This window comes from Mirounga angustirostris, unplaced genomic scaffold, assembly GCF_029215605.1.
Source record: "Mirounga angustirostris isolate CCGP_5_RB_7025 unplaced genomic scaffold, mMirAng1.0.hap1 SCAF_4, whole genome shotgun sequence".
Taxonomy (NCBI): Eukaryota; Metazoa; Chordata; class Mammalia; order Carnivora; family Phocidae; genus Mirounga; species Mirounga angustirostris.
The window spans coordinates 140,766,296-140,780,090 of NW_026991712.1; the positions used below are offsets into that span (position 1 = coordinate 140,766,296).

The 13,795-nt window shown below is 42.2% G+C and overlaps 1 protein-coding gene across 11 annotated transcripts in view; it reads right to left on the reverse strand.

The window, feature by feature from the left end:
* Positions 1-13,795, reverse strand: part of NFIA (nuclear factor I A) — a 369,091-nt gene that overhangs the window by 91,986 nt on the left and 263,310 nt on the right. For all 11 annotated transcript variants that reach the window (XM_054512839.2, XM_054512843.2, XM_045897554.3 and 8 more), the window contains one exon: positions 11,300-11,427. In XM_054512839.2, the coding sequence (XP_054368814.1) occupies positions 11,300-11,427 (128 nt within the window). The remainder of the gene's footprint in view (positions 1-11,299; positions 11,428-13,795) is intronic.

Here is a 13,795-nt window from a genome sequence, read left to right on the forward strand (position 1 = left end):
GGAGGCAAGCCAATTCACTGTATTTCAACAGATTCAGCTTTTCCATCGCGGTTTAATTTTTCATCAAGCTTAAGTGATGCTATGACATAAAGTGACTTTTTTTATTCCTGACATCTTCTATTTGAGAAACACACTTTGCGATTCAGTGCTGGACAGAACCCTCCTCATTTTAGGACTTGTGTTGTTTGGGAATCTATCAAGGAAACAGCCCTTGATTTACTATGCCAATGTGAGCATTTCTCGTAATCTTGTAGGATGTAATTCACCCATCATCTCGAAATGGGTGCCATGTCTTTGATTAATTGATGAGTTTATGATGTATTTGAAATCCTTGGATGGGTAGAGTTGGATAAATAGGCATTATTGTAATCCTCTGCCGAGCAGGAAAGTGATTGCAATGTTCACAATCGCATCAGAAACTGCCACATGGCACAGACAGAAAAGCTACTGACCCTTGAGATCTGCGTGGGCAGGGAGGTTTCTTTCTTCCTCTCTCCCCTATTTCCCAAATAAAGCCCCTATTCTGGAGTATGAAAAAGCTACTCTATTGAAGACACCGATGGCCAAAAAAAGAGAAAACTTTATTCCTATATAGACCGATGGTGTTGTATTTGATTGTTTAACATTTAAATAGAATAACCAGTATGTGGGAAAAATATAAAAACCTATGAGAGAGGGAAGTAAGTCTGAAAATAGATTTATTGTTGACCTGTATCATTTTTTACAAATCTCTCCCTCTGTCTCTCTTTCTCTCTTAGAACAATGTCTGGCCCATAGTAAGTGCTCAGTAAACATTAGCTGTTACTTATAAAACACTTCTAGAGTTAAAATTTCAGCAGCATTCCAATGACAAAATATAGGTCAATTTACCTTTCATTGTTAATCAAATTGTGGTATTATTTGAGTCTATGAAATATCTACATTGTATTTACAGAAGAGAGGAAGAATGCTAAAGAATTTTTTCTCTTTATATGAGAGGTTAAGACTACCTTCTGTTTGAGTTCTACAAATATCTAATAATGCTAGATAAATAAAATTTATTAGATACAGGAAAACCAGCACAGCCAACTCTTAGGTAAGTTTGATCTGCCTGCCTATCTACCTATCCCTTTTGTTTCTTCTCTTCCAACTACACTTTCTGGTTATTTTTCCCTTTGGTGAATTTAATGTCAATTCAGAATAACTGTGTTTCCTCTAAGTAAACATTTGCTTAGATTCTGCCCAATTTCATTACCCACAAATCAGAACACTCTGTTTCAGGAAGGGAGATTTGAGTCTGTGGGTGCAGAAAGATCTTTGGCTGGAGTCAGATGGCATTGCTTTGCACACTTCCTGAGAGTTTTCTAGTATACTGGTTTTCTATATGCTTTTTAGAGATAAGGAAAGATAAGGCTGGTATTACGAAGGGAAGGAAATAGGGACTAGCATTTACTAATGCTCCTTTAATAATGGAATGGTTGATGCACCAGCTTTTTCAAGCCGATACAGTGGAGGACTGTTGTCCAAGCCAATAAATAAACTCCTGACCTGCATGAATCTTAGCGTACTCATGTCTGTATTGTAGCCACTGGGTACTTGTTTAAGCACTTAGCCCTCCTTCCTTTGCTGGCTGTAAACACTTTGAGGGCAGAGTCTGTCTTGGTTTATTTATTTATTTTTCCCTCTATCACCTTGCACAGTGCTTTGCATAGAAGAGACACAGATATGTACAATATGTTTTCCATTTAATTTCATGTACAGGCGTACCTCGGAGATAATGCAGGTTCGGTTCCAGACCACCACAACAAAGCGAATATTGAGAAAAAGCAATTCAAACAAATTTTTTGGTTTCCCAGTACACATAAAAGTTATGTTCACACTATACTATAGTTTACTCAGTGTACAATGGCATTATGACTAAGAAATCCCACCGTATATACCTTAATTTAAAAATACTTTATTACTATGCTAACCATCATCTAAGCTTCCTGCAACTTATAACCACTGATCACAGATCACCATATCAAATATAATAATGATGAAAAAGCTTGCAATGTTGCAAGAATTACCAAACTATGACACAGAGATAGGAAGTGAGCAAATGTTGTTGGAAAAATGATGCCAAGAGACTTGCTCGATGCAGGGTTGCAACAAACCTTCGTTAAAAACACAGTATCTGAGAAGTGCGATAAACTGAAGCACAATAAAATGAGGTATGCTTGTTTCTTAAACTCATGTAGCACTTCAGAGTTTTCAAAGTATTTACCAAAACAAAAAGATATACAGTATTTGGGTAAAGCTTTATGGTTTGTGAAGTATACTTTAGCTATATTAAAAGTACTCTACCTCTGGTGCTATGCACAGTACCTTGCACACAGCTGGTGCTTAATAAATGGTAGCTTCTACTTTTATTATCTATTTGATCACGTCAAAGCTATACAGGACACAGCCTGGGCTGTTTTACTGTCCCCAGTGTTTATATATGAGGAAAATTCAGAGAAGTGGTCTGCTCAAGTCCCCAGGCAGGTTGGGGTTCACGGCAGAATACAAGAATTGTAGAGTTGTGATTCTTAATTTGTACTTTTTCCTCTTCCTGATACGTTCTATTTCACTCTGATTTTCTCCCTCCTCAGTGAGCCCGTAATACTGTTGTGGCTGGAATAAACTTTGCCGTACAGTTCCTCCTTACAACACGCTAAATAAGGCCACGCGATGAGCCAGCACTTCGCTAACCGAGGCCGCGGGGGCTGTGCTGAAGATGGAGACGGAGCTGGGGGAGGGCAGAAGATTTCCCATCTAAATCCAAGGTATAAGCTCCATCTCTTTCTTCCTCCTTTCTGGAATATTTACACAGCCTCAATTTCAAACATGAAATTAACAATTTGGAGATTTGGATAATTTCTTTACTCAGACGAGCCCAGCTGAAATGCAGCATCTGTTTTCCGGGGAGCTTCTGTATTCACAAGACTGTGCATCTGGGTTCTGATGCAAGAGGGGGCTGCACTCATTCACACAACAAATGTACGCAGCGCTCTGCTTCCTGAGCACTTCGCCCCACTCACAGGGCGAGCGCAGACATGTGTGGTCTCCAGCTTATTATTTATTTACTTATTCAACAAATATTGATTGAACGGAGACCCTGTGCCAGGCACTATACTAGGCTGCAGGAATATAACAGTTATTTTCTTGACGATGCTTTCTCGTACGTATTTATACACAGGTGAAAAGAGTATTTCTTTTCTTTTTATAGGTAACCTTTTGGACTCCAATTACAATAGGTTATTTTAGGCCCTTTATTTGGCCTGACAAAAACAGCCTTGATAAAGAAAGTAAGGACATTTGGGAATGGTGGTTTGAGTGCTCACTGCGTGATACAGCTTTCCCGCCATAACCCCTTGTTGGGGTGAAATGTCTCCGATGACGGAGGGTCCCTAAAGCACAGCCCCCTAGCTACTGTCCTGGTGCACCAGTCTCTAATGAGCAGGTGCCAATAATAAAGGGATAATGGAAGAGAATGTGGTCGCAGAACGATGCTTTCCCACTGCTCCATAAATGCAAAAGAAAAGCCAAGACATTGATCCTATGGCAGTGTTCTGTAACAGTGACTATTCCTATTACAGCGGGAGACTGTGGGAGATTTAATCATGGTCCCTAATATAGGCTAGTGCAGCAGAGTGTCTGTGATCAATGTACTATTGTTACCAGTCTGCTGCCTTTTTATTGGCATTGATAATGAGCCTCCTCCTACGTGTCTCAGCTACAAGTTCAAGTTGGTAAACTCCCCCCACTCTTACAATTGATGAATGACGGTTGGCAGTCAAATTAGGAGCAGCAGAGTTGGGAATCCAAGTGAACCTAATATGCAGTATTTAAAATGACAATGAATGAACAGGTGCCTGCAAAATCCAACTGGGCTCCCTGTAGTGGTGACACCGAACTCTGCATCTAAAGGTCCCAGGCCAGTGGTTGACCCGCTGTTTACAAAGATATTCTTTTACACATGCCTTTAAAAAATGTATTTCTTGGGGCGCCTGGGTGGCTCAGTCGTTAAGCGCCTGCCTTCGGCTCAGGTCGTGATCCCGGGTCCTGGGGTCGAGCCCCGCATCAGGCTCCTTGCTCAGCGGGGAGCCTGCTTCTCCGTCTCCCACTCCCCCTGCTTGTGTTCCCTCTCTCACTGTGTCTCTCTCTGTCAAATAAATAAATAAATAAAATCTTTAAAAAAATGTATTTCTTTACTTAATAATCATAAGAACAGACAGCATGTTACTGCACCGCTTAATCTTGACCTTCAAAAATGAAGACTACTTAGTCTTTGGGGAGAAGTTTATCACTGAAAGTTTTTTTTTTTTTTTAAAGATTTTATTTATTTGTGAAAGAGAGCATGAGAGAGACAGAGAGAGCACATGAGGGGGGAGGGCCAGAGGGAGAAGCAGACTCCCTGCTGAGCAGGAAGCCCGATGCGGGACTCGATCCTGGGACTCCAGGATCATGACCTGAGCCGGAGGCAGTCGCCCAACCAACTGAGCTACCCAGGCGCCCCTATCACTGAAAGTTTTTAAAAAGAGAACTACAACTAACCTTACTATTTATCAAATCTGACTTTAAAAACTTCATTGAACTGTCTAGAACTCCCGATGTCTTGGCTAATGTAATGGTGTCTGTTAGTAAGGTTTGACAATCACAGTGTAATGGAAGGCATGCTATTTCTGAACATTTTTGTCCAGGAGAAAATTTCAGGAGTCTTTCTCCCCTGTTTTCAAGCACTGTACTAAATTTCACTCAAAAGTCCTGTAAGATCATAAAAAAATGATCTTAACCTCTTGTGGGACTTCACGGAAACGTATGTGCTTGACGCAGCTGTGGTCTCAAACGCAGTAAGTGGTGCCACTTGGTAATCTGTGAAGAGCACTGGAGCCTTAACTGAGTCACTTTTGGGGACACAGATCCTGAGAAGGTTCACAGGACAACCACAAAGCTGCCTTGCAACTCAGGAAGAAAGATACAGGAACAACACTTGAATTTATATATACTAATAATTAAAAGCTAAGAAATATCAAGTCTCACTTTCAAGTCGGTGGCTGTTTCTCCTCTGGGTTCCAGCTGACACCTCGTTCCATGGCTGCCTTCTGAGGAAAGTGTCCTGAATTCTCCCATCAGATTGAACAACTCTCCTCTTTTACTTCTAAGGGATTTAAACCTGCCTGCTTTCAACTGCCATGAGCTGAATAATTATGATACCTCACATGATTAGAGGATATTTGCTTTAAAAAAGGACTTTGGCACTTGGAATGGAAGTTCAAGTTCATTACCTCATTTGATTGTGACAACTCTGTGACAAAGATGGGCCAGAAACAACAGTTCCCATCTTACAGAGAGTGGCTGACAACTGAGGAAATCTGATTTGCCCTCGAAGATAGGGACCTGATGGAGCCATCTTTGTATGTACTCCTTACTGCACTCAGTCAACGCTTAATAAAGATTCAGTGACTTGGTTTGACCTGAATTACATTGATCAGTCATTCTTCATGCACTTAAAGTGGAGGAAGATGAGAGAGAGAGATGGAGAACATTCAGTCTTTCATGCCGTGAGTGAGGTTATCTCAACACTGCATGAGTCAATGAGCGTGTGTGCTACCTTCTCTGATCTGTTTTAAAACAGGTTAAGTTTCTATGTATCTAGAAAAATGTTAAAGGCATTCCTATTTAAAGTAGGGGGGAAGGTTGGGGAATACACCATGGAAAGTTCAGGGTGCCTCCAGACAGAGATTGAGTGGTGAGAACTCACTGAAGGAACAGCCAACGGAAGGGCCTAGATTAGTGCTTTTTAATCCCTAACACGTATAAATATCACCCAGATAAACATAACCAACTATTAAAATTCAGTTGGTCTGGGTAGGGTCTGATATTCTGGGCTTTTATTTTTATTTTTTTTTAAAGATTTTATTTATTTGACAGAGACACAGCGAGAGAGGGAACACAAGCAGGGGGAGTGGGAGAGGGAGAAGCAGGCTCCCCGCAGAGCAGGGAGCCCAATGCGGGACTCGATCCCAGGACCCTGGGATCATGACCTGAGCTGAAGGCAGTCGTTTAACCAACTGAGCCACCCAGGCGCCCTATTCTGGGCTTTTAAAAAAGATTTTATTTATTTATTTGAGAGAGAGAGAGAGCAGGGGGAGGAGCAGAGGGAGAGGGACAAGCAGACTGCGTACTGAGCGCGGGGCCTGACGCAGGGCTCAATCTCATGACCCCGAGATCATGACCTGAGCCAACATCAAGAGTCAGAAGCTTAACTGACTAAGCCACCCAGGTGCACCCTGAAATTCTGCATTTTTATTAAGTTCTCAGGTGATGTCATGTTGCCAGTCCTCCAACCACACTTTGAGTAGCAAGGTTATAACTCATATGATATAGAGCTCATAGTGTCTCATATGATGTTCCTTATACTTGCATAAGAGAAAATTTGATAGGGAAATCTGAAAAATTTCAGACATAAATCAGGGCAGTTACATAAAATATTCTACAAAAATTCACTATTGCAGTTCTTGATATAGAGCTTGTAATACTGAATTACCTTAAAGAGAAAAGACTTTTCTTTTAAAAAAAAAACAATAAAAGTATTATTTTTTTTTAAAAAAAGATTTGATTCACTTAAAGGAATATCCTTTAAGTCAAGGGATACTTGTAATAAAGTTTGGTACACCACTACTTGTCAATGGGGCCCATGGTTGAGGCTGAGCAGTTTGGCTTACTACTTGTTAATAATTGGATTTGACTAAGTAACAGTCTATGGATTGAGAATATAGCAAACATCAATTCTGGGAGGATTACTGGTGGCAAATTCTGTTTTTAGGTTTATTGAAAACACCCCAAAATTCCCTGCTTTGTAGGCTCCACTCATTCAAACAATATTTATTGAGTACCTATTATGTGCCAGATGCTGATATGGATGCTGGGGATAAGCAGTGGAAAAGACACTCCACTGCCCATGGAGTGTACATTCTCTAGAGAGAACACAGACAACGGCAGTATACAGGGGTATGAAGAAAGAAAAGCAAGGTTACAAATTATGGAATGATGGAAGAGAAACACCAACTATTTAGATCACTGGCAGCCTCTCTGATGACATCTTATTTGAACAAAGATCTGAATGCTGAAGATGATTTGATTTGATGGGGAAAAATTGATATTTTACTTTGTTAAAAGTCAATACTATTTGCTCACATATGTGTCCTATGTGTATTTAATAACCCACACTCCTCTGGCTTCGGTTATATGACAAGGGTTTGGGATAAAGGAAGTGGGGGATTTTTCAGGTCTTTCTGTTGCATCATTTTTTGGTTTTTATTATTATGTTTTTAATTTCAATACAAACCCAGGACATGAGATCTCAAATTATAAGCATAAGCATTATGGTAAAAGAGGTACTGAGCATAGAAGCCAAAACTTAACCTCTGAACTCAGATTTAGGCTCAAGTTTGGACCTGGATCCACAGGTTTACTATCTGTGTGGCCCAAGACAAGTCACTTAACCTTTTATAATTCTGTTTTCATCTCTACAGAGGCAAGATCATTCCATTCTGTCTTGCATAATTTAAGGTAATTAAAAAAACAACAACCCGGTATACAGAAGGTACTCCAACCATCATAACTATAATTTTTACCGTGTATGTGAAAGCACCATGCACAGTGTCTGATCCCATGTAGGCGCCTGTTGGTGTCCTTCCTATTTATTTACATTATCAGTTTCTCTGTAATTTTTCATTTGTACAGATAAACAAGAGTTGATGGTATGTGAGTTTTTGCTTGATAGAATTTCATAGGACTCATTTCATCAGTGCATGATTAGCTTCAAAGCTTCGAATCTAACCCAGTTTTGAGATAACTGGGAAATGAAACTAAGTGGAGGGAACAAATGTAGCATTGTAAGAGACGCGAAAGTCAGCTTGAGGTTGTCTGATGTTCTTAAACTAACATCATCTTTCATCTCCTATGCCCTTCTTCCCAGATAATAAGAGCTGTTCACTGAAAGTGCTGAGATAAACTAATGGGGAACAGGATACTACAAAAGACATTTGAAAGAGCCCATGTAATTTACTGCATGTCTGGTTTGTTTTACTTTCCAAAGCCTTCCTGTTGCTCAAGGAAATTTGTCTCCTCTGGCAACCTTCGGCCCTCTTTTGGCCGGGAGTCCAGAAAAAGCATTTGAGGGCAGGTAAACAGATGCAAAGCTCTCTGAGTGAGGAGTAAGTACAGGCCTTGCTTCCTGTGTCACATCTGAGGCATAAACAAAGTACCCTTTAGGATTTGTTTGAGAGAATTATCCCCAATGTAGGCAACCAAGAGGCTGCCGGTGCATTCAAATAGACATAACTCCCAACATGTTCTGAAGGTAATTTACATGAGTGAACCACTAAAAGCCTCCTACTCAATGAACTGTACCCCTGGGGAAAAGCTATGCAGGCCCGGATCAGTGTGGGAACAACATAAGGGTGTTCTCTGTGCCAAAAGGGGGATTGGGCTAGATGGAAAATCCCCAAAAAGGACCATCTGGCAGCATAAATTATCCATTTAAAATGGCTGGTGTGAGTTAATGACACCAAAGTCACCAGGCACATGTACAACATCCTTCGGTTGAGTTTTAATGTCCCCTCAGGCCCTGTTTCAATTATGACTTTCTATGCTGAATATGGCCAAATGTAAATGTATCCACTGTCCTCCCCCAACCCCCAACACATATACCATGAAACTGCATTTTTTCTGTAATGCAACGGGAAGAGGGGATGGAGAATCAATCCAAGAATATAGTATAATTGTGGGGGATGTCTCTATTATGCCATATATATAGTATCATTACCCAAAAAGAATTCGGCCGTTAAACTTTCATTATTTAATGACTTCAAAGAATCTAGGCATTCAGATGTTAAAATATATGATGATTTGAATCATAAGGTGCAAACAGGAATAGAATCACTGAAAAAAAAGAGTCACCAGGTCAAAGTACCCTATATTCAACCTGCCTCCCTCTACCCCCAATATGCGCCCCCCAAATATCTACAACGACCCAGAGAAGAGTCTCCCAGTGGGGGAGCATCACGTACATCAACACAGTAAAGCAGCTTCTCTGTGTATAAAACCTCATTAGCACACACAATACTCAAGCACCGTGTACCAAACCTATATATTTCGATTCTGATTTTCACTGAAGCCGGTAAACTGGCTAGAACTCTAATTAGCCTTTTAAAAAGGGTTCAAAGAAGTTGTACATCTTTTCATTTTTTAATAGCACATAAACTTTTCATTGGCACTTTCCTGAGATCTTGCTGATGATGCCGTTGAAGCTGCAATGGGGAGTCAGCATTTTCATTTGCATTTAGGCCTGGCTTTATTTCTTAGCCACTCTCGGTGAACGGGCATGAGCTAAGTGTGGTGCTAAGCAGATGTGTATGACCTTTATAGAAGATCCACCACCCCTTGAGTGCTGTGTTGGTAATAATTAGAAATAATGAGAAGATGGAGGCTAATCTCCCCATCCCTGCACTTCCCCTATCACCATGTAAGGATCTCCTCATGCATCTGTGTCCTACCCCCAACTGTGAATTCCTTGAAAGCCAAAGCCAGAGCCTTCCCATTCACCCTTCAGTTCCCAGAACCAGGCAGAAAGTTCCCAATGAGGATGGCTGAATGAGTGAGCGAGAGTATTAAGCAGAAGCTAGACAAAGTGAAACTTCTGCATTTTAGTAAAGGGAGCAAGAGAAAGGACTCAGCTAGTGGGGCCTGAGCTTTTGTTTTGTCCTCTTTTGTTTTTAATTATCATACAATAAAACTGCAGGGGAATGGAAGGTATCCATTTCTATGAATGTTAACACATGTATAGATTCCTGTACCCACCACCACAATCAGGATACACGACAGTTCCATCACCCCAAAAATCTCTTTCATGCCATTCCCTCTGAGGATTGTTTTTTGATATGTCAGGGAGGAGAGAGAGAAGTTAAGACCTGAAGACAAAAGGGTTAGTTCAAAAATCTCCTTGGTGCTTGTCTATTCTTGCAAGGAATCATTCTGAGTCCTAGGCGGGGAGAATGATCAGAAAGCATTTTGTTTCAGCCTTCCTCTGTGCTAGGTAGGTATAATTCTTAGATGGGTTGTGTTATGTTACCTCATTTAAATCTCAACAGCGTTGAAACAGCTGTTAGTATTGACATTATAAAAATGGGGACACTTATGCTCAGAGAGGTTGGGTCATTTGCCTATAATCCCACAGCCAGCAGGACCAAGAGCCAGGATTACACTCTGCCTCTCTATTCCAAAGCCCACACTCCATCCTCTCTATCCAATTGACTTTGCAGATCGAGAAAGGCACAGGAGAAGATTCTCCCTTGTCCATGTGGAGGTTAGACACGTGTGCTAGCTGAATTATTCACATTCCTCTCAAGACTCCAGAGCCAAGACTAGACTATCCCGGGAGGTCAGACTAGGAGTCATCATTTGCTTAGTTCAGACGGATAGATAGTTGTTCCATTTAAATAGAAAAACAATAACGGCGATAACCAGTAACAGGAAAACACACTTAAACACCTCCTCAGAAATGAGCTGCAATTTTTTTGTGTGTTGGCGACCTGTCCAATTTTGATACCAATGTTATAGAAGTCTCTTCAAAAAATTTGGAAACTTCCAGGGACGCCTGGATGGCTCAGTTAAGTGTCCAACTCTTGATTTCGGCTCAGGATCTCTGGTCGTGGGATCAAGCCCCCATCGGACTCGGGTGTTCAGCACGGAGTCTGCTTGTCCCTCTCCCTCCACTCCCCCCCACTCGCGCTTTCTCTCTCTCTCTCAATCAATAAAATCTTTAAAAATAAAATAAAATAAACACCTCATTTTATAAAAATCCAAGCATACACTGTGTAGCACAGGGACCCTCTTCCCCTTTCCAACATTATCCACCCCGTTGAAAAAGTCGGCAGATTTTTCTTTAAGATTATTAGAAGATAATCCCAAAAGCCACCCCCCAAAGGCACTCAGGAGAAAAACAAAAGCAAAGGCACATGACTATGTGACTGCAGGGTAGGTAAGAACACGTAAGAGTCAAAAACCGCAGCGCACGCTTACAGCCTCTCACGTCAGCTGTTATCCGCCCCCGGCCCCCCTTCGCTGGAAGCAGCAGAGGCAAACACGAGCTGGGGTGGAAGGATCCACCGCTGTGAGGCGGCTTCCGTGCGTCCTACGCACGTGCGTCCTACGCACGCACGCCCCCCACGCACGTTTCAGACGTGCACGTGCTAGCCACGCACCGACGCGCCCACGCGCTCGCGCCGCTCACCTGGCTCCACTTCATGCCATCCGCTGGACTGACTGCCGCTGCCCGGGGAGCGCCCTTGGCCTGTGTAAAATGGCTCTTCACCAGGACTGTCCATTTCATCCTCCACAGACTTGAGGCGCTTCGTGGAGCTGAAATAACAAAGGGGACATGTTGAAAAGCCATCCAAACCCCTCCCTTGGATAGCGCATCCCTGGTTGAAAGAAGGCCAAAGGAGGAAGCCATTGGGCAACTCGGTGTAGTTCTCGCACTTCTTTTCAGGCTTCTTGTTCAGTCGAGTGAGTCACTGGATGTGGAACAAAGTCTTGGGCCTGTGTTGTTCCAGGTTTCTGGGTTTGAGTTTTACTGTCCCTCAAGTTGCTGCTGCTGCTGCCCCATCCTGTTCCTTTCTCCTTTGAGGAACTGGTGGCTGGCTCCTGCGCCCACCTCCACCTGGAAGTGTCTGCAGGAAGACGGCATTTCGTGTCTTCTCAGGCAGCGGCGGGGACCTCGCCGTCAGCAATGTCCCTACACACCACTCAGTCCCTCTGGCACCGCAGAAGGGATAAAGATCAGGGTTCAAAGCCCTTCAAGAAGAGCTTGGGTTGCTTTTCTCTCTCTCTCTTTTTTCCTCTGTTTTCTCATCTTCCACTTGGATCTGTTCATTCAAAAAGTATCTGCTGTGCAGCTGCCATAGTCCAGATTCCGATGGAGATGCTAGAGACAAATACAATGCTCCAAAGAGAGAAAGATGGGGGGGAAGGTGTACATTCCCCTCTGAGAACTAGGGACATAGAAAAAAGAGTGGCCCAATCCTTTCCATGCCCTTCCTCTTTTGATGCCTACACAGAGGGCACCAAAATGAAGTTCTGGATATTTTTTACTTTTGGAGAGGTATGGTTGAGAAATCTCCAGAATGCATCTCGTTTCCTCCAGTTGAAGGACTGAATTTTTCTCCCAAGTTGAGGCTTCAGGAGTGGAAAGATAGTGAAATGCCATGTTGCTAATATGTTCTAATTGTCTTAATTGATAATGTCACTAACATACTATCAGAATGAATAGATTTCATACCTAGTGGGAGTGCCCGCTGGGAAATTTCCTCACGTGTCAGGGTACAGATTTTTTAATATGTTTTCATTTATCAAACATGTGTTGTGTCCCTTCTCTGTGCTAGGTGCTGTGCTAAATGCTGGGATATCGAGATGCATCAGACATGGCCCCTGTCTCCATGGAGTTTGCAGTCTAGCAGATAGAGATGCAGAGGCAAATAAAATTGTGCAAAAGAGAAATGTAGGTATTATGATGAAAGCACATATAGGACACAGTGGATTTCTTGATGAAAGAAGAAAACAGTGATATGCCTGAGAGGTTGGGAAAAGCTTCCCGAAGGAGGTAGTTCCTGCACTGTCTGTATGAGTGAGTGTCGAGGAGACAGGCATAAGGAAGGAAAGGGTACGGATAGGCTGGTATTCGGCTGATGCACCACCCAGGAGGCTATTTTTATTTCAAAATATGGAAATACTTCTTTATCAATTGGCAAAGTGTCACCATCTCAAGTTTCCCCACCCTTGCCACCCCAGCTTTGCCCCAGGACACGCTCATGATCCAAAAACTAAAGGGTTAACGTCGAATGCATCTGGGGCATTCCAGGACTCAGCCTGAGCACTGTGGCAAAGCGGCATCCGTTCTAATTGGTAACACTCGTGTCACACAGGTTATCGGATATTCTGAACATTACTCCCTGGATGGAGGTGTGTATCAGGCAGAAGCAACATCATGAGGAAGATGTGACACATGCAGAGAATTGCCAGGTCCGTGTCCTGGCTGAAGTCGAAGTGAAAGAAGGGGGTGGAGGTGATAGGCGATGATACGAATCTGGATTTTGTCCTATCAGCCATGGAGACTCCCTGAAAAAGTTTCAACAGGGCGTGACATCAGAGTCAATTTCAGAAAGGCCACTCTGGTAGTTGTACAGATGATGGCTTTGGAAAAGCAAAGGAAAAAGAAGGAGATGGATCCTAGAGGCAGCGAGACAGTGAAGAGGCGATGGCTGCAATCTGAATAAGAAAATGTTGAGGACCCAATGTAAGGCAAGAAATTCTAATTATTAAAGTTGGTATTCCAGTATGCTCTGCCTTTAAGTTCTGTTCTCATTAAAGCCGGACCACAGGAAAGCAGCATATCTGTGGCATGCTAGCTTAGAACCCAAAGGAAAACCTTTAATAGCTAATTTTATGTTCTTCGCTTGGCTTTCCTTGAAGTTCAGTGAAAGATAGACACTTGGAGAACTTTTCTATAATTTATGTGAAACTACATCAAACAGAATTTTTTTTGTAGAAGGATGTACACAAAAGATTCCTTCTCATACATAAAACCAGAAAAAAATATGGTCTCTTTGCATGAATTTCTATTCTTTTTATCAGAACATGCAGCTTCTATAACCTTGTGCCTCCCCTTCTTGCCTTGGCAACCAGGAATCTCAGGATTAAATGTAAGGTACAACTCTTGAAGGGTCAGCCT